Below are 21,019 nucleotides of genomic sequence, written 5' to 3' on the forward strand. Positions count from 1 at the left end.
CCTGGCCTATACTTAATCTTTATTACATACTTATACAGTATGTATAATTTTCCCCAGAGACATGAAATAATTTGTTCAAGGTCCCTTGGCTGGCAGGTGGTAAGACTTGGATGTAAACCCAGGGCAGTTGAGTTCCAGAGCCCCTGCTGTTTCCCCAAGGCTACACAGGTTCTCCATGCTTGCTACCTCCTGGCTTGTGTTGTTCCTTGACAGTGTTGCATGTCAGTGGTGACTCCTCAATTGTACTACTTGCCCTTGGGGAACAGGGGTGCATGCTCCTGCATGTCTCAAATCTCCCTGGACCTTGAGCTGGTCATGGTCAATAGGCTGAGAAATAACCCCCACCCCCCACTCCCCAAGGTTTGTCTATGTCTCAATATGTGAAGCCTAGAAATGTAACATTTGGGAAACAGTCTTTGAAGATGAGATTAAGTTCAGGATTTTGAGATGAGGACATCACCCTGGATTAGCTGGGTGGGCCCTAAATGCTATCCGTATAACAGAGAAACAGAGAGATATTTGAGACATACACAGAAGCCAATGTGACTATGAAGGCAGAGGTTGGAGTGACGCAGCTACGTGCCAAAGAACACTAAGGATGTCAGCTGCAACCAGAAGCTAGAAGAGCCAAGCAACGGATTATCCTCTGGAGCCTGGAGGGTGGCCCTGCTGGCACCTTGATTTCAGGCTTCTGGTCTCCAGAACAGAAAGAGCACACATTTCTGTTGTCTTAAGCCACTACAGTTGTGTTAATTTGTTATAGCAGCTGTTGGAAACTAATACAGTGCTCAACCAAGACACAGAATCCTAGAACTGAAAGAGCCTGGAGAAGCATTTGGCACTGTCCTCTGATGAAACAATCCTGCAGACCTACAGGATGAAGTGATCTGGCAAAGGTCACTCAGCAATTAGAGGCAGAATCGGGAACAAAACAAAGGTGCTCCACAGTGACTTATGCTGAGTCCCAGAGTCAGGAAAGTCCAATGAGAAGCTGTCCTTCTGCTGGTGTATTTTCTTGTATGATTACTTTAAAAGAAGTGGGGAGGGTTGAGCAGATGAAATGTTGTAAGTTTGGAAAGCATAATCACTGCTGTTATCATCATTATTATTGATTTGGGCAATAGACTCTCTTGGCCTGTTCCTTCTCCCACAGAGCTGGGAAATAGCACTATTTTAGGGCCACTGGGTTCCAGATGGGGAAACCACAGTGTGAGAGGGGAAGCGAGTGAGTCCAATCACACCACCGGCGTGTGGCTGAGCCCAAAATAGGACATAGGATTTTGACTCCCTGCCTTTTCCCAGGGCTCTACTTTTCATTTTCCCCTTTCTGTAAACTGGATCAGTAGGATCAGTGGGCTCCAGGTATGGGGGGTGTGTGTGTGTGTGTGTGTGTGTGTGTGTGTGTACGTGTGTGTTTGACATGGGTCAGCTAAGACAGTTTTGGAGACTAATGAAAACATGTAGCAGTACATGATCTAGTAAATTACCCACCGTCATGAAATAGCAAAGCAGGGAAGGAAATCTGCAGCCTGCCCTCCACCCCCACCAAGGCAGCATGAGAAGCAATGATTTAATGAGTGTTCTCCCCTTCCTCCCTGCAAGCCTTCACTCGTCAAATTTCTATGCTAGCGTTCTGTGAACCTGCCTTGACTTCTACTCCAGCCAGGACAACTGGATGCAACTTATTTCTTGTTTTGGGAAGGAAGAAACAAACCCTACAAATATTTTCACTACTGAGTTCAAATGGAGAGAGGTGTAAACCGGGAACCCTTTGAAGGGAGTTATAATCTGACAGAACTAGGCTTGTCTCATCGCTGGACCTGTACATCTTGTCTCCCCTCACATCCTCCCCCTAGACATTAACCCCAGAACTGGGGAGGAGAAAGACTGCTGACGAGTAAGAAGGAGAGCTTAGTTACTGATGTGTCTTGGTGCCCTCCCAGACACCACCATGGGGCAGAGTCCAGGCTACAGTAGGGGAGAGGGGATTAACAATGATAGAGTTATCCAGGTGGCCTTGGAAATTCCAGATTGAGGGGCCTTCACCTTTGCCCATCCTGTGTAGAACTTTGGTGGTCCACAATCTTGCTGATATCCATTGCACCCCCAATTGTACGGGAACACTGGCACACGGGAGGCCACAAGAGTGTTGAGGAAAATGCACCTCTGCTGCACAGGATCTCCCAAAGGCCTCAGGCGCCTGCGATCCGCCAAGCTCACCCTGCACCCACAAGGAGAGCAAGGAGAGGCTGAGGGCCTGGAAGACCCACCCCAGAGAGCTCAGAGCATGCACTAGGAGGGCACAGTGTAGACCACAGAGCCCTCAGGATGAGCAGGGATAAAGCCCACTGACCAAGCAGGGCAAGTCACATCTCAGTAGACGAAACTATTTCCTTCTGGAGCCCAAGGCCAGCAAAGCATCGTGACAAGGCAAGACCAAAATAATGGGCCACCCCCTTTCACTGCCTCAGCAGTAACATTGACCACCCCCTTGCCCAAGACCATTCTCCCCAGACTGGACCCCAGAGGAGAGAAGGGAGACAAAAAGGAAGGGAACTCCATAATGAGGCTAAATTTTAAATCTGGAGTGAAGTGACTGAGAGATCATTGAATTGGGCTGAGCTTGCCTAGAAGTGACTAGGTAACTTGTTTTCCTTTATCGGATTATGGGTTTAGGGTTTGAAATTAAGCCACATCTGGAAGCCATCATCCTCAGCAAACTAACACAGAACAGAAAACCAAACACCACATGTTCTCACTCATAAGTGGGAGCTGAACAATGAGAACACAGGGACACAGGGAGGGAAACATCACACACCGGGGCTTGTGGTAGGGGTCGGGGGAGGGAGAACATCGAGACTAATAGCTAATGCATGTGGGGCTTAATACCTAGGCGATGGGTTGATGGGTGCAGCAAACCACCACGGCACACGTTTACCTGTGTAACAAACCTGCACGTTCTGCACACGTATCCCGGAACCTAAAATAAAAAAAGAAAATCCAAATGTGCAAACTACAAAAAAAGAAAGAAACTAAGCTACATGAAGAAATTATGGGTTGTTTTGCTTGCCATTGAAATCTGTGATTGTGTGTTAATACCCACAAGTGAGCCAGTGGTTAGCTAAAATAAGACCCAGGGCTCTGGCTGCCTTGTGTTTCTCCAGCGCTCTATTTCTCTATTTTTCCTTCCCCTTCTGGTGTTTGGCCTGTAGGACTCTGTAGTGAGAGCCTGGGTCAGCCCTGCACAGGTAGGATGGGGCAGCATTTCAGTGGGGGTTTACAGTGAGGGGTTGGGGGGCATACGTGTGTGTGTTGGGGAGTGGGCTTCACTTTTGTCACAGGACTGCCACGATCATTTGGGGAACACCTGGGAGTCCCAACCAGGTCATGTCTTGGCAACCCCCATGGACTGACTGAGATAGGGAAGGAGGTGCTACTTCAACTCAGCAGGTCGGCACCCTCCTTGCTGTGGAGCCAAGCCCGGGTCGTAACAAGACTCTGAGGTCAGCCATGTTCAGGGGAGCCCAGAAGCAGCGAGAGTCTTTCATGACTCCGGGGAGAGAAACAGGAAGGGCGACAGTCCTGCCAGTTCCTGGAGCTCTGGGACTGGTAAAAGGGGCTCGGCAGGAGGTGCGTAAAGGGCATTTTTAGTCCAGGCTAAGTAACCTAGGGAGTCGGAGGGGGTTCCCGAGCAACTGGGGATATGAGACCAAGGATTACGAGAGCCACTCCTGCCACCTGTGCCCCGTCAGATGATGTCAACTTCAAATCAAGTATTGGGCCAGTTTTTTTGCAGCTAATATCTGGCTATACCCTCTACCTGTAGATTTGGTATTACTATCCCTCTTTTCCAGATGAAAAGAAATAGGAAGGTGACTTGCCTAAGGTCTTGCAGCTAGAAAGTGACAGAACAGCATCTTCACACTTGACATTCTGTCCCTCATCCTGAAGCTGCAATGATGGAGGATTCCCAAGTAATAGAGTCTCCCCAAGGTCAAAGGAAACCAAATGGAGCCAGCCAGGGAAGCCAAAATGAAAGGAAAGCAAGGGAATCTGTGAAAGTCACGTGACCCTGGCTGGCCACGGTGCCTGTGGGAGAGTGGCCCTTTAAGAGCCCAGGTGTGGGTCAAACACTGAGCAGAGTTTCAGTTTTGGCAGCAGCGTCCAGTGCCCTGCCAGTAGCTCCTAGAGAGGCAGGGGTTACCAACTGGCCAGCAGGCTGTGTCCCTGAAATCAGATCAACGGGAGAGAAGGAAGTGGCTAAAAGTAAGTGTTACTGCTCTGGGATCCCCAGACGGGATGCTATCTGGAAAGGGCTCGGGACGATGGCTCAGGCAACCCCCTCCATTCCTAACTCCCAGTCTCCCAGATAGTGAGGTGAGGACAAGGAGGCAGACTGTGACTATGTGTGGTTGGGAAGTAAGCGTGCATATCCCAGTGGGATGAGTAGGGATACAAGTGTGTGGAAGCCCCCCATCCTTTTCTGATAAATATCAGCAAGTGGGAAGGGACCGCTGTGGTCAGCATATGTAGCTGCACTCTTTCAGCTTGGTCTGCACCTGGATTTCCTAACTCCTCACAGTTGATTAACTGTGTGGCCTTAGGCAAGCCACCTAACCTCTCTGATCCTCAATTTCTTAATCTATAAAACAAAGACAGAAATAACACCTATCATTCAGGGTCAATGTGGGTTCAAATGAGAAAATACGTGTGAAACAGCTTTGTCACCTCTAGAATGAAATAGGAATTGTTTCATATTTTTCAGATTAGTTTAATTAATCAAGGATGTATTGAACACCAGACAGACCTGGGATTAGATAATGCGCATAAAGTATGGCACCTAGCAAGTCCTCTTCCAGTCTTTGAGGTTTCCCGCTTGTGGCTTTCTGGCAAAGGCATGTTCAGCTCCTTTTACTGGGCTTCCAAGAACCCCTGAAATCCTTTCCAATTCCACCTCGCTTTGCTCTAGCAGATTCCTGCCATGGGAGACATAAGTGTGTGTCATCGCATCATCCTGCCCTTCCTAGAGGTAGAAAAAATGAGGTTCTCATGGGATCACTAAGTGAGGTAGGGCTGAGCCCCACAGGCAGCATACTCAACTCCTGCTGCTCCTCCTGGCTCTGCAGCCAGCAGATCTCAGACATGGGCTCCCCTCCCTTTGCCCATCCTGACAGCATCCCAAGCCAGCAGTGAGACTGTCCGGCACAAGGGCAGCAGCTGGTTAAGCTCTGTCCCCGACCCCCAGTTCCCTTTGTGCAACTGCCACGGTGCCTCGGGCCATTGAAGCTGCTCCTATTTTGTGCCATCACTTTCCCCCTTCACTAGGAGAATTATAGATCTCTTAACATCTGGAGAGGAGATGCCACTTTCAGGGGTTTAGGGGTCTGGTGCCTGGATGTAGGTCTTCCCAGAGCCAGATCTGGAATTCTCTCTCCATCCTTCTCTCTGCCCCGGATGTGCTAATGTAACAGAAAGAACACTGACTGAGCCAGGAGTCAGGAAAGCAACTCTCTCTGCCTATCTCCTAGCGCCTCTAGACCTCTGTGGCTTTAGGTGATAAAAAGTGGGGTCACACAGGCTTCCATTTAGTAAACCCACTTGCCCTGGGCTTTCGCAGCTTCATCTCATTCTCCCCTGATACAAACGAGGAGGTAGGCAGGGCTGGTTTTGTGATACCATTCCCTAGCTGAGGAAACCAAGACAGCATGAGTCTATGCGAGTGGTGTAAAGTCATCAGCAAGTTTGAACAGTGAGGTTTTGGTACAGCCATTTTGATACGGTCATGAGGACATTTTGATGTCACCTACAAAGCAAACTATCCAACTTAAAAAAAAATACCTATGCACTGTGCTCAGCAGAGACCTTCGTCTATGTCTTCCCTTTCTCTGGAGGAGCTGGGGCTGGGGTCCCAATGCCACTGGCATTGACACGGTATGGTGGAGTGGAAAGAGGCTTTGGCGTCAACATGCCTGGTTATACACATGGTTATGTAACATATCCTACACGTGGCAGGTGCTAAATAAATAGCAGCTAATATTTTCCAGGAAGAAATTTCTCTGTTGGCACCTACCCCTGGGTCCAGGTGTCTCTTCATTTTTTAATTTTTTGGAGTCTTGCTCTGTCACCCAGGCTGGAATGCAGTGGCGTGATCTCAGCTCACTGCAGCCTCTACCTCCTGGGTTCAAGCGATTCTCCTGCCTCAGCCTCCCGAGTAGCTGGGATTACAGACCCGTGCCACCACACCTAGCTAATTTTTACACTTTTAGTAGAGACAGGGTTTTACCGTGTTGGCCAGGCTGGTCTTGAACTCCTGACCTCGTGATCCACCTACCTCGGCCTCCCAAAGTGCTGGGATTACAGGCATGAGCCACCACGCCTGGCCCCAGGTATCTCTTTATAAGCACTGCCTTTTCTGTGAAAGGCAGAGAGGAAAGAACTGAACAAATTCTCTTCTCTAAGATTGGATATCCTGCTCCTTCCTCTCCCACTGCTTCCTCTCAACAGCAAGACCCTCAGAGGTAGAGCAGAGTGGCTAAGGGCCTATGCTCTTGATCCAGAATCCCATCTAAGTCACTTACCAACTGTGCAACCTTGGGCAAATATCTCACCTCTCTGTGCCTCAATTATCTCACTCATGAAATGGGGTTGCCCATTTTGTCCTATCTCCTAGGGTGGCTGTAAAAATGAAACACATTAACACATGTAAAGCACCTGGAAAGGACTCAGTGTACGTTCTTCTAGCCTAGCCCATAGTGCTTGTCTCCTCTCTTATCCACATGGGTCCAACCTAAGTAGCTCACTCTCTATCTTCAAATGATGCCCAGCAAGCAGACTTCTACTCTCATATCAAGTCCAGGGGACCTTTCTTCCTCTGAAAAAGAGGGAAACCTGAGATTAGATGGACAAAGGTTTGGAGTCCACACCATGAGAGCAGACATGCAGTCACTTTAACTGAATAGGAGCTTGTTAAATACATTTTATAAAAAGAAAAACTATTCTTCAGCACAGCTTACACTCCTGCCCCAATCCACAATTGTGGGGCCATATATTACAAATATGTTGGGACAGTAACTTAGTAAACTGAAAATGATCTAGCACATCCTAGCCTCAGCAGTGAAAAAACAACTGCTAGTTTAAGGACCAGAAAACGTGCCCTCATGCATGATATAATGTCATATACATAAAACTCAATAAAGAAGGCCCCTCTGCTCACTTAAAGCGTGATAATGGGGGTAGTGACCTCAAATTCGGATTCTGCTGTGAGTCTTGGGGTCAAGAATCCCTACAACCCTTAGATTTCCGACCTGTGTCATGAGGATAACAACATCTACTTCTTGGGTTGTTGTGCTGATGGATGAAGTCATACAAGAAAAGAACCTAGCAAAGCATTTGGCACATAGCGAGTGCCCAACATTATGTTCTTTTTCTTCCTTCCTTAAGCAAATCCTTTAAATCCAGCCCCAGCCACCCAGTGGAGTGGGTCTCCCTGAGATTTGAATCCCCCAGGTTTGGAAGAAAGTCTCTGGTTTTGAGAGGAAGGGGTCTCTAATGATTCTGAAAGCTTGGGATCCTTCCGACTGTTACTAGAGAAATTGTACTTCAAGTTTTAGCTTTGGGCAAAGAAGAGCTCCTGTTCCGAGCAGGGGTATCCTCTCCTGCCAATCATCCCGTCTAGGACTGGACTGTGTGCATCCCGCCGATGTTGCCATCTGCCTGACCTGCCTGTGCATGCCTGATGCTGTCATCCCTGGCTTGAGACCATGCAGAGGGTAATGGGTGCACGCACATGTCCCCTCTCCACACAAACATGCACAGTCACCCAAACATGTCACAAAATGAGAAGTCTGGGACAGAGGTCAGGGTCTTCAACTTGGAGAAGCTGGCATCTGACTCTCTGCAACCCAGGCCAAGTCCAGAAGAGGGCTGCTCAGCTTGTAGGAAGACCGCTCCTGTCTCCCACAAATATTAGGCAGTTGCTTATCTAGAGGTGAGGACAGGAACAAGAAGCAAGGACAACTGCTGCTGGTGTGGGTTCTTAAAAGCAGGCAGCATTTTGTCCTCCCACCTATGCCAGCACCCACCCTGTGCCAGCACAAGTAGCAAATGGTAGATCTCTCAGGTCTTTGCAGCCAGCCCATCCCAACTGTTGCCGAGACTTCCTGGCCTCCTGAAAGCTGCTCCCACCTGGGAGCATCTCCCATGGCAGCTTGCAGTGCTTACGCAGGTGATGACACCCCAGCCAACGTCCCCTGATTGCTTTCACGTTGGAGCTGACTGGTATTTGGCTAAGGCCCCACTCCAGGGATTAATCATTGACCTGGTAAGAAAGGTCTGGGGCAATTAACCGGACTCAAGAGAGCCTCGACGTTGCCATCTGACACCCATATCTGTTCCCACTCCCTCCCCTTACTCTTCCAAAGAACTGTAGAAACAAAATACCTTTATATTCACAAGGAAATAAAAGGTTCCTTGCTGGGAAATTCCCCTGCAACAAAGAAATAACCAAGATAAACAACTCTATTGCCTTTGGCTCAAGCTGAAGGGAGTCTGGGAGCAGGAGCAGGGGCCAGGGTGGTGAGGGAGGTCTGGGAGATAATGCCCAGCTTCCTCCTGCTTACAGCATCCTTATCTTTATGGCACTCATTACTGCCCAAACTTACGATCATTTAACACTCTCTTTGTCAAGATAACTCCAAAGTTTAAAGTATGTCAAACTCTGGGAAAGTGGGAACTCCTCTCTCCTCCTCTACGCTGTAGTTGGGGCCTTGATGACAGCTGCTGTCAGGCAGGCCCCTGGGACCCTCAGCTCTCCTCAGCCCTGGGCTTTGTCCACGGTGGTGACAAAGTCCACATGGGCTGCTCCATCTGAGTGGTCTTATCTTTGATTCTTCATCTTTGTCTGCCAGGTCTTACCAGGCAGGATTACAAAGACCCTACCACCTAAGTTTTTAAACCCCAATTCCATAACCAAGTTGCTGGGAAAACGTAAGCCTATCATTCAACATCTCAAGATCTCAATGTTTTATCCATAAAATGGTTGTGATTATACCTCTCTGTCTTATTTCAAGGGAACGTACAAAGCTCAAATGAAATAATGTAAATGATAGTGCTTTCCTAAGCAACAGGGTCTCTACAAATAACACAGATAAGCATAAGGTAAAAGCATGCTCTTGTATTTGGGGTGCCATACAGCAGTGGAGAGGTTAAGCACATGGACTTTGCAGTCAGACAAAGATGGGCCTAAATATTCCCCACCCCCATTCTGTGTACCCCCACACACTTAACCCCTGTGTGCCCTTGAGCAAGCTACTTAACCTTTAAGCCTTCATTTCCTCCCATGTGAATGTGAATAAGAATACTAACCTTATAGGGTTGATATTAAGTCCATATGAGATAATACACATAAATTATTCAACACAGTGCCTGAGACAGAATAAGGGAGCAATCAATGGGGTTAGGACCATCATAATTACATTTACAGCCTTAATAACCATGACACCTCCTCTGTGGGTCTCAGTTTCCTCCTCTGAACACACCGTGAAATATGTCAGCCTGCTTCACCTCCCAGGAATGTCAGGAATGTAGGGAGGGCAGCTGAAACAGAAAGATGGGGCCACGTATTGGTAGGAACAAATCACCCAGCAAGCCGTTCCTGAGATCTTACAGCGTGCCTGGGACTGTGTCTCATGGGCAGGGAAACAGAACAAATGACACAATATCTCTGTCCCAAAGGAGCTTGCAGCTTAGTTGAGAAGACAAAAGCTACTTAGAGCTATGAAGGAAATGTAAGTGTTCAAGGATGATAAGACTTCGAGTTGTTATAGAAAAGGTGGAGGCACTGATTCATTCAACAGGATTTATGTCAATTGCTGGAGATACAAAGTCAAACAGATGTCACAGAAACTCTAAGGTCAACAGTCTTGGAAGACAAGGGGAGCTTCATCTCCTTGTGATTATTGTTTTCAGCATTGCACACGAGAAGTCGGCCTGAGTGGTGCGGCGCTCAGGACACACCAGCAATGCTGCTCTTCGTGCTCACCTGCCTGCTGGCGGTCTTCCCAGGTATGTCTGCCAGGTCCCTACCCCTCCAGCCTGCCTGACTCCAGGGTTCACCTCCCTGGGGACACTAAAATCAGACTCATCCCCAGGGAGGTCCCTCTCAAAGTTGGCACTCCCTTGAGGAAGAGTCATACAGAGACCATGTCTGTGAGCGTTGGAAATCAGGGACAGGAATGGCACTTCCTAATCTCAAGGCCAGGGGTCTGTGAAAGATCTTATTTGAGAATAACAAAGACCTTAACTTCAACCAAGCATCTCTATAACCCGCTGTGAAATCTGAGGGAAATCACTTATCCTTCCTGGCTCTCAATATTTTTATCTGGGGAAATAAAAGACAAGAAAATCATCTACAAAGTGTTTTTAGAAATATAAGGAAATAACACATGGCAAGTGCAAACTTGTAACACCTTATGAAAGTGGTGTTATTGTTTGAAAAAACAAAGGATGGCTGGATGCTGGCTCACTGTTGTAATGCCAGCACTTTGGCAAGCTGAAGCGGGTGGACTGCTTGAGGTCAGTAGTTCAAGACCAGCCTGGCCAACATGGAGAAACCTTGTCTCTACTAAATAGAAATCAAAATTTGCCAGCATGTCCCTGTAGTCCTAGCTACTCAGGAGGCTGAGGCATGAGAATCACTTGAACCTGGGAAGTGGAGGTTGCACTGAGCCGAGATCGTGCCACTGCACACCAGCTTGGGCGACAGAGTGAGACTTTGTCTCAAAAAATATATATATATAAAATAAAAAACAAGGAATATCATAAATTTGTCATTCTCTTGTCCTTGAAATGGTTATCATTAATGAATTACAATTAGAATTTAATCATGATTAAAACAGTCACTTTATTTAATCTCAGCAATTTTCCAGCTGTAATATATGATAAATTATCAACAGAGGGCCTATGTGTCAGGTAGAAAACCACATTTCCTCATAGTGGATTATCTGGAACAGGCTGTACCTCCCAAGGGCCTCAGAAAACCTCTCTCTTCTGTACCCACAGCCATCTCCACAAAGAGTCCCATATTTGGTCCCCAGGAGGTGAGTAGTGTGGAAGGTAACTCAGTGTCCATCAAGTGCTACTACCCACCCACCTCTGTCAACCGGCACACCCGGAAGTACTGGTGCCGGAAGGGAGCCAGTGGCCGCTGCATAACCCTCGTCTCCTCAGAGGGCTACGTCTCCAGCAACTATGCAGGCAGGGCTAACCTGACCAACTTCCCGGAGAACGGCACATTTGTGGTGAACATTGCCCAGCTGAGCCGGGATGACTCCGGGCACTACAAGTGTGGCCTGGGCATCAACAGCCGAGGCCTGTCCTTTGATGTCAGCCTGGAGGTCAGCCAGGGTAAGGATCCAGGCTCCTTGGGTTTCTGGGGGAATGTTAGAGGGAATTCTGTAAGGTGCATGGAGGGCTGGAGGAGGAACTTCCTGACAAGGATGCGTAGCCCGGCCGGGGGTCAGAAGGCTCCCCTCTCCCCAGGCAAAGACTTCTTAGAACAGGAGGAGGAGACAGATAGGGCCTACTTAGGGGTGATAAGTGAACCCTTCTAGGACTTGGTGGCCTATAACATTTTAGGCTTTCTGGAGACCCCAGCTTAGAAGGGTATCAGGAGGACAAGTTTTCTCGTGTTTGCTACAGGTAGAAAGGGAAATCTGACATCAGGCTAAGGAGATAGAAAAGGCAGGGAGAGATTTACAGGGATCTTTAAATTCCTATCATTAATGCACCTTTCATCAAGGTTTGGGCTGCCAAAAGGCTTCTTGTAAAATGTATATATATTTTTTTAACCCAGGAACCCTTAGTCTTTCAGTATTATCAGGATAAACTAGATTATTAGTTCTTGACCAAAGACCAAGATCCTGAAAGGATGGGTTGCTAACAAGCCTATTCTAGTTGGAGAAAGAGAAAAAAAGAAAAGCTCTTTCTGAAAAGGGTTTAACAATGAGGCCATTTTAGATAGTCAAGGACAACTCAAAAGAGAGGTCTAATAGAGGAAAGAAATTCAGGGGGACTCCCAAAGACATGTTCTACTCCTTCGGAATATGCATACTATTGTCTGTGGACTAAATGAGGAGGTCATTCAGGTGGGGATGGAGATTCGAAACCACAGAATCTTAAGAGGTGAAGAGGGCTTAGAGTTTACCCTGTCCAGATGCTTAGAAGAACTTGCCGATGGTGGGTATGCAGCCTCTGATTAAGCACTTTAGCAGAAACTCACTGCTCCTCAAGACAGCCCATTTCGCATTTACACTGTTGTAGTTTTTAGAAACTTCTATTGTATGCATTGAAATCCATCACCCTGCATTTACATTCGTTCTGTTCATTTCAACACACATTAATTTGGCCACCTACTATGCAGAGGCATTGTGCTTGTCACAGCAGAGGGGTCAAACATGAGAAAAACATGCTCCTGCCTTCAAGGTACTTCCAGTCCATGGAGAACATAATTAACCATACACCAGATTGGATGTAATAAGCGATGCAGATGTATCAAGAAAGCATAGGGCAGGGAGAGATTAGTGTCAGCTTGGGGAAGGTTTCATGGAGGAGACGGCCGTCAAGCTGGGCCTTGGAAGACATATTCTGACAGAGTTCCTCTGGGAAGGAGGGCATTCCAGGTTATAAGTCCACTCACACCCTAATTAGGAATAGCAAATAGTCCTATGTTGCAAGAAAGTAGAATCACAGTTTGCCCGCCCCCTACCCTGCACCCCTCATCCTGCAGGTCCTGAGCTCCCAAATGACACTGAAGTCTACACAGTGGACGTGGGCAGAACGGTGACCATCAAATGCCCTTTCAAGACTGAGAATGCTCCGAAGACGAAGGCCTTGTACAAGAAGATAGGCCAGACCTCTGTGCTGGTCATTGACTCCAGAAATTATGTGAATCCCAACTATAAGGACAGAATACGCCTTCGTATTCCAGGTACTGGCCAGTTAATTTTCACCGTTGTCATCGACCGACTCAGGCTCAGCGATCATGGACTGTATCTTTGCCAGGCCGGGGATGGTTCCAATCATGATGAGAAGAATGCTGACCTCCAAGTGCTAGAGCCCGAGCCTGAACTGGTTTATGAAGACCTGAGGGGCTCAGTGACCTTCCACTGTGCCCTGGGCCTTGAGGTGGCAAATGTGGCCAAATTTCTGTGCCGAGTGAACAGTAGGGAAACCTGTGACGTGGTCATCAACACACTGGGGAAGAGGGACTCAGCCTTTGAGGGCAGGATCCTGCTCAACCCCCAGGACAAGGATGGCTCATTCACTGTGGTGATCACGGGCCTGAGGAAGGAGGATGAAGGGCGCTACCTGTGTGGAGCCCACTCGGATGGTCAGCTACAGGAAGGCTGGCCCATCCAGGCCTGGCAACTCTTCGTCAATGAGGGTAAGACCCTAGACAAGGAGAGGGAGGAGGTGGGGCAGTCTTGCAGGTGAGAGCCAAGCTCAACTCCCTCTGAGTCTATTTATCAATAGTCATCAATCAGCCAATAGCATCCACTCACTGACCAGCCCCAAAGTGGAGGCTGTGTGGGCTGCTGCACAGGACAGCCAGAAAAAGCAGCATCTGCCTGGTGGCAGCTCCTAATTACTCTTCTGTTATTAAAGTCCTTTTGATGGCTGTCCCTGCTTAACAAGTAAGAGGTGAGTAAAGCTCTTGATTGAGGCAGGACTTATAGACTGTGTTTCAGGGCTGTGGCAGGCTCTGCAGGGGTCCTCTGTCCCCTCCCCTGACCCCTGAACAAGAGGGGTGCCTCATCCCTCACATTCAGATGGAAAAAGGATTGGCTAATCTTGGTATCAATGCGTTCCCAGGAGTGCCCCAGCTTCTAAATGTTTCACTCCCACATTTTGTAGGGTTATTTGTGAATTTCAGCACCATCTGGCCCACTCAGCCCTACTCTAGTGAGACATCAGCATAGTGAAAGAATTAAATCCCAGCTCCGTCTCACCCCAGAGCACCCTGCATAGAGTTGCCCTCGCGAGAAGCAGCAAACCCGTACTTGCAGTTCCAAGTATCTGTGCTTGTGACTTTTTTTTTTAAAGGGGCTTATGTTCCCTGCACGCCATGTTCATGTCCAGCTTAGGGTCCTCACCAGGACCCCCTGCATCTTTGGTCACCTGGTTCTCTCTGGACCTCGGCTTTAGCTGCCTGGACAATGGCTATCGTCTTTGAGATGCCCCTTGGGGCCCCAACAATTAAGCTCACCTTTGCTACATACTTTATATTTTACATAATACCTTTCTAAATATATTTTCTTAATTTGGACATAATCCCATTTGGCCACTTTTGTGGAATACCCTTGTTAGTGTATAATACAGACAAAACCTTATACAGAGGGAGAGTTTGTAAGAAGCCAAAGAAGAAGAGCTGATATTCTCTCCTTCAACTCCTTCCATTCTCTGCTCAGAATAATGTGGAGGAAAAGAACAACATGCCCAGGTTGACGGGGAGACTCCATGTCCCCGGAGTCTGGCCCTGGTGGCTCCAGCTGCAGGCTCTGTGACATTAGGAAAGTTCCTTTTCATTTTCTGAGGAGGGTAAGGTGATGCATATAAACTTCACTCCCTATCCTGGCTGAGACCCCAGGAAGAAGGCTTCTCAGGCCACGCAAGATTCTTCCTGCGTGGCCATCCTCCCATCCCATCTCTGTCTGTGCTTTCAGAGTCCACGATTCCCCGCAGCCCTACTGTGGTGAAGGGGGTGGCAGGAGGCTCTGTGGCGGTGCTCTGCCCCTACAACCCTAAGGAAAGCAAAAGCCTCAAGTACTGGTGTCTCTGGGAAGGGGCCCAGAATGGCCGCTGCCCCCTGCTGGTGGAGAGCCAGGGGCTGGTTCAGGAGCAGTATGAGGGCCGCCTCTCCCTGCTCCAGGAGCCAGGCAACGGCACCTTCACTGTCATCCTCAACCAGCTCACCACCCAGGACGCCGGCTTCTACTGGTGTTTGACCAACGGCGATACTCGCTGGAGGACCACCGTGGAGATCAAGATTATCGAAGGTAAGAGTTGAACAGGAAGGGAGAAAGCTCTAAGACCTCTCCAGCCAGCAGCAGCATCCCCAGCCACTCTTCCTCCTTTTTCACTCACCTCCACCCTGATGGGCCAGACCTCAGGAGGGAGCCCACCTATTCAGAGGTCTCATTTTCATATCTGTAACACGCACCCTACACTCTGAATTACCATACATGGTACCTCCTACCATCAAGAACATGGGCCTCTTTCGCAGTGTGCAGGCGTCCGCTGAAGTTGAGGATTGCAGATACCTCTTTGTATGGAGTCTAGAAGAGAAGGAAGAGTGAGGAAAGCAAACTGAAGTCCATGTGCAAAGATCTATGGGTTATGGTAGACTCTGGATTGATCATGGTGCTCATCAATAATAATTATTACCTAGGCACACAATTACATTTCTTACGTAGTCAGAATAACATACTTATTTCTAATGCTATACGAAGGGGAAATGTAGACTGAGCATGGTGGTACATGCCTGTAATCCCAGCACCTTGGGAGGCCAAGACAGGAAGATCGCTTGAGCCCAGGAGACGGAGGCTGCAGTGAGCTATGATTGCACCACTACCCTCCAGCCTGGGTGACAGAGAGAGACCCTGTCTTCAAAAAAAAAAAAAAAAGGAAAAAGGTTGAGATACATACATACATACATATATATGACATGTGGACAGTGACACCAGAGTCACTTTCCTGCAGCATCTCCAAGTACCAACTTCTGTGCTTATTTCTACCTCCCTCCCTCCTCCAGGAGAACCAAACCTCAAGGTACCAGGGAATGTCACGGCTGTGCTGGGAGAGACTCTCAACATCCCCTGCCACTTCCCATGCAAATTCTCCTCGTATGAGAAATACTGGTGCAAGTGGAGTAACACAGGCTGCCAGACCCTGCCCAGCCAAGACGAAGGCCCCAGCGAGGCCTTCGTGAACTGTGACGAGAACAGCCGGCTTGTCTCCCTGACCCTGAACCCAGTGACCAGGGCAGACGAGGGCTGGTACTGGTGTGGAGTGAAGCAGGGCCACTTCTATGGAGAGACTGCAGCTGTCTATGTGGCAGTTGAAGAGAAGGTAGCAGGTGAGTCTCCAAGGGCAGGGCCTACACCCCTCAGACCCAGAGGCAGGACTTCCTGAAGGCCCCTGCCTAAGAGCTTCTCAATCAGTGCTGGCCCGTATGTTTGGCTGTAAAAGGCTGAAAGTGGAGGGGGGGAAGGGAGGGGACATTTAGGTCCTGTATAGCCTCATTAAGCCTTTCAAAAGGGACATCTCAAATAAACATACCAACTAAATAAAAATAGTGGGTTTGCAATTTAACCTCGGCATTAAGACAACTCCCAGCTGAATGTGGTGGCTCACACCTGTAATCCCAGCACTTTGGGAGGCCAAGGTAGGCAGATCACTTGAGGCCAGGAGTTCAACACCAGCCTGGCCGACATGGAGAAAACTCGTCTCAACTAAAAATACAAAAATTAGCTGAGCATGGCGGTGTAATCCCAGCTATCTGGGTAGCTGAGGCATGAGAATTGCTTGACCCAGGAGGTGGGGGTTGCAGTGAATGAGATGGTGCCACCGCACTCTAGCCTGGACAACAGAGCTAGATTCCATTTCCAAAAAAAAAAAAAAGGCAAGTCCCATAGTTGCCACTTCAACCCAGATTGAAGTCTCTTCTCTATCTGGAAATATTCTTCTCTGTATAGAAGAATAATATGCATACATCACTGTCATATACAATATGTTCATCTCCCTTCCCCCTGCCAAAGCTTGCCCTCAAAAGAGGGCCGGGTACCTTCGTTTACAAGGTCTGATCAAGAAAATTAGGAAACATCTAGTAAATTTGCATTTCAAGTCCTCTTTTAAAATTTCACATGAAATGTTTCAGCCCTAATAAGGGTATTTCGTAGTCCCTCAAGAAATCCTATTTTGTCTGGACCCTGCCGTTGGGACTCACTGAGGGGCCCTTTGCCAGGCTACCTCCAGGGGGCAGCACTATCGCACCCAGTTGGGCAGTCGGGAAGCCTGGGGCCAGCGTCTCAGAGCCTTGAAAATCTCCCCAGCCTAAGTGATGGGTCAGCCTTAATGATAGGTCAGCCTTTATGCACAGCTGATCTATGACACGAAGGCTTGAAGGTCCCCACCATACGTTTGGTAGTAATGGGGCAGAGATCATCTGTGACAGCTGAAGAAGGCCATCACAGCTCTGTTTCTAATGCCATCCTGGGTCCTACCCCAACAGCCTTGAGATTGAACCCTGACCCTGTGATTCCTCATGAAGTCTCCCCTGACTCCTTCACCTCGAGGAGTAAGAGCATAGAGAAAAAACCACAACCCAAGCCCCACTCTTCCCTGCGGCAGGGTCCCGCGATGTCAGCCCAGCGAAGGCAGACGCTGCTCCTGATGAGAAGGTGCTAGACTCTGGTGTCCGGGAGATTGAGAACAAAGCCATTCAGGATCCCAGGCTTTTTGCAGAGGAAAAGGTCGTGGCAGATACGGGAGATCAAGCTGGTGGGAGCAGAGCATCTGTGGATTCCAGCAGGTGAGGAAGGATTCAAGGCTCCCCACTCGGAGAACACCCCAGAGCTGAGCACCTGAGGCTGGGCCACCAGGTCCAAGGAGGAAAGCCTGTCTGTCTCTTGAGCACTGGGGCAGCCCTTACTACCTCTGCTTATACAATAAGTGGGAGGGTCCCATGGTACCCTCTGCCCTTCTCCCACAGCTGGGGAGGTGTTTACAAGTCAGTTCAGTCTTCCGGGTCTGGGATGCAACAAGGTCCAGTGCTTGCCTTTGCCAGTCTGGGAAGGCTTCTTAGAAGAACAGAGCTAGGGAGCTGCATCAGCAAGATGGGGTGGATAAACCTGGGAGGACAAAGTAGCCGAGTCAACCCTGGCAGCACATCCTCGGGCCCCCAGATCTCCTTTCCAGGGATGAACTAACTTAAGCCTTCTTCCAGCTCTGAGGAACAAGGTGGGAGCTCCAAAGCGCTGGTCTCCACTCTGGTGCCCCTGGGCCTGGTGCTGGCACTGGGAGCCGTGGTTGTGGGGGTGGCCAGAGCCCGGCACAGGAAGAACGTCGGTGAGTTCTCCTGCCTCCACCTCCAACCCGAGCCCTCAGTCCTGAATCATCTACCCATAGAGGAAGCTGCCATTGTCTCTCCTTTTTCACGGGCTAAAACAAAGGATCCTGAGAAAGCAGGATGGGGAAAGATAAACCTACACATACTCGAAACTTAAATTCGGAGCTGCTGTCCAAATACTAACTCTGGAAAATCATCTGCAATTACCCAGGGTCTAGGTTCAGAGGCAGGGCTGCCAGGAAGAGAAGACTGGGTTTCAGGAGACCCTGGGCTTGGACTAATTGGATAACTAATGAGCTGTGTGACATTGGGCCATCCTTATGCCATGCCTCAGTTTCCTCATGGCTCAAGACAAGGATGATAATCACTACCTCACAGAGCTGATGTGAGGACCAAAGGAGATATTGTTCATTGAAAGATCCCAGAGTGACAAACAAAGATCAGGGATTACCAAGTCCTGATTACCCAGGAAAAGGGACTGGGAAGGAGACTCGGATCATTTCTATCCCCCTGGGTCATAGTCAGAGGTGCACCACCTCAGCTGTCCTGCAGGGCTACAGTGGATCTGCCTAGAGACAAGCAGCCCAGCCTGGCCTTCTAGGTCCCAGCCCCTGTCCCTACACCAACTCCTCTTCCTCCTGGACAGACCGAGTTTCAATCAGAAGCTACAGGACAGACATTAGCATGTCAGACTTCGAGAACTCCAGGGAATTTGGAGCCAATGACAACATGGGAGCCTCTTCGATCACTCAGGAGACATCCCTCGGAGGAAAAGATGGTATGACCCTCACTCAAGGGAATGCACAGCCCCTAGGGAGAGCAAGAATTGGCCCCACATCTGGGTTGGGAAAAGGAGGCTAGTAAGGGCTCACCTACCCTCTTTCTTCACACAGAGTTTGTTGCCACCCCTGAGAGCACCACGGAGACCAAAGAACCCAAGAAGGCAAAAAGGGTGAGGAGGAAGAAGGAAGCCCCACTATGTGCCAAGGAAATGCAGCATGAGGGATGCAGTTAGACTTCAGGAAGAACTACCTTAATATGGGGGCTGATCCCAAAATAGGGAGGATGGTATAAATAGTCCTTAGGAGTCCTCAGGACTTTTTGAGGAAGAACTGTATCTTACTGGTGGTGGAATGCTAATGTGGATAAGACCCAGGAAGGAGGTGAGCTATATGATTAGGCTGTAAAATGGCAAGAGGGAGGCAGGCCGGGAGATGAGAAAAGCAGGTACATAAAAGATGGGAAGCTCCAATGCCAAATCCTGGTGATTAAATGGATGCTCTTCCTGGGTTGGGGGACCCAAAGACCTTAGGCCACCCATCCTCCCTTAAGGGTTTGCTCAGGACCAGCTTTTTGCCTGGTCCTAGGAGACATTTGCTCGCTGTGGGCAGTTTGAGGCTAGAAGCCCCTGCTCACTTCTCTTGAAGCCCCAGTAGAGGCAACTCCTGCCTTTGGGTGCCATATACCATCCCCGCAATCTTCCCTAGGACTCAGGGGAACCAGAAAAATAACATCTCGTGCCTCTAATCCCAAGGTGATAGTTTTTGTTGTTGTGGTTGTTTTTATCATATCTACTTTTTCTTGAAACATCTCTGGCATTTAGCAAAGTTAGAACAAGTTATTCCTGGAGACAGCCTTCCCCTTTAACTCTGTGGTGCCAAAAAGCTACCTCTCTGGGCTGGTAAGAAAGAAAAACATACACCACCGTGGTTGACCCCAGCCTAGGCCACCTTGCCCGTGGACTGTGTGGGCAGCTTCCGGGGACAGGCCCGGGCAACAGAGGCGGTTCCACTCCACGTGTCAGAAGGAGGTAGTGAGACAGAAGGAGATATTTTTAGAGGCTGCAACTTTCCATTTCTCAAAATGCGTCCTGTTTGGTGAACATGGGGGCTGGGATGAGAACAGTGGGCCCCACAGGCTTGTGTTGCTTGGACCAAGATCATGAATTCAGGACATTGAGTACTTCCCCTCCCCCGACTCCACCCACTGAGCCAGTGCCCCCCACACTGACGCTTCTCCTCTTGTGCCTTAGTCATCCAAGGAGGAAGCCGAGATGGCCTACAAAGACTTCCTGCTCCAGTCCAGCACTATGGCCACCGAGGCTCAGGAAGGCCTCCAGGAAGCCTAGATGGTGTCGCCACCTGCCTCCTGCACCCATGACAATCACCTTCAGAATCATGTCGATCCTGGGGCCCTCAGCTCCTGGGGACCCCATTGCCTGCTCTAACACCTGCCTAGGTTTTTCTTACTGTCCTCAGAGGTGTGCTGGTCCCCTACTCAGTGACATCGAAGCCTGGCCTAATTGTTCCTATTGGGGATGAGGGTGGCATGAGGAGGTCCCACTTGCAACTTCTTTCTGTTGAGAGAACCTCAGGTATGGAGAAGAATAGAAGTCCTCACGGGTCCCTTGAAGGAAGAGGGACAGGGGTGGGAGAGCTGATTGCAGAAAGGACAGACGTGTAACGCCCCTCTGCACCCTTATCATGGGATGTCAACAGAAGTTTCCCTCCACTCCATCCCTCCCTCCCGTCCTTTCTCTCTTCTTCTTTCCTTCCATCAAAAGACATATTTGAATACATACTAGAATTCAGGTGCTCTGCTAGATGTTGTGACAGGTATGCCACCAACACCGCTCACAGCCTTTCTGAGGACACCAGTGAAAGAAGCCACAGCTCCTCTTGGCGTATTTATACTCACTGAGTCTTAACTTTTCACCAGGTGTGCTCACCTCTGCCCCTGTTGGGAGAGGTCATAAAATTTCTCGAGTCCTAAAGCCTCAGGGGTCATGTATGATGAGCGCACATACAGGTAATTATAAACCCACATTCTTACCATTTCACACATGAGAAAATTAGGGTTTGGAAGAGTGAAGCATTTTTCTTTCTTTCTTTCTTT

General features: G+C 49.0%; 1 protein-coding gene across 1 annotated transcript; it reads left to right on the plus strand.

Annotated features, from left to right (window-relative positions):
* The first annotated feature begins 4,138 nt into the window (after window positions 1-4,138).
* Window positions 4,139-20,699, plus strand: PIGR (polymeric immunoglobulin receptor). The gene is made up of 11 exons (XM_011967046.1): window positions 4,139-4,266; window positions 9,967-10,062; window positions 11,059-11,403; window positions 12,785-13,441; window positions 14,721-15,053; window positions 15,809-16,132; window positions 17,407-17,587; window positions 18,002-18,123; window positions 18,771-18,902; window positions 19,018-19,076; window positions 20,157-20,699. The coding sequence occupies exons 2-11, from the start codon at window positions 10,020-10,022 to the stop codon at window positions 20,250-20,252; spliced, it is 2,292 nt and encodes a 763-aa protein (XP_011822436.1). The 5' UTR covers window positions 4,139-4,266; window positions 9,967-10,019; the 3' UTR covers window positions 20,253-20,699.
* Window positions 20,700-21,019: the final 320 nt, after the last annotated feature.

Source organism: Mandrillus leucophaeus, unplaced genomic scaffold, assembly GCF_000951045.1.
Source record: "Mandrillus leucophaeus isolate KB7577 unplaced genomic scaffold, Mleu.le_1.0 Scaffold1194, whole genome shotgun sequence".
Lineage (NCBI taxonomy): Eukaryota > Metazoa > Chordata > Mammalia > Primates > Cercopithecidae > Mandrillus > Mandrillus leucophaeus.

What these genes read in the sequence shown, in the direction of transcription:
- PIGR (XM_011967046.1), top strand. Translation starts at nt 10,020, where the DNA reads ATGCTGCTCTTCGTGCTCACCTGCCTGCTGGCGGTCTTCCCAG. An exon ending in CCTGCTGGCGGTCTTCCCAG is followed by an intron (nt 10,063 to 11,058) that starts GTATGTCTGCCA and finishes CTGTACCCACAG; the next exon opens with CCATCTCCACAAAGAGTCCC. An exon ending in GCAACTCTTCGTCAATGAGG is followed by an intron (nt 13,442 to 14,720) that starts GTAAGACCCTAG and finishes CTGTGCTTTCAG; the next exon opens with AGTCCACGATTCCCCGCAGC.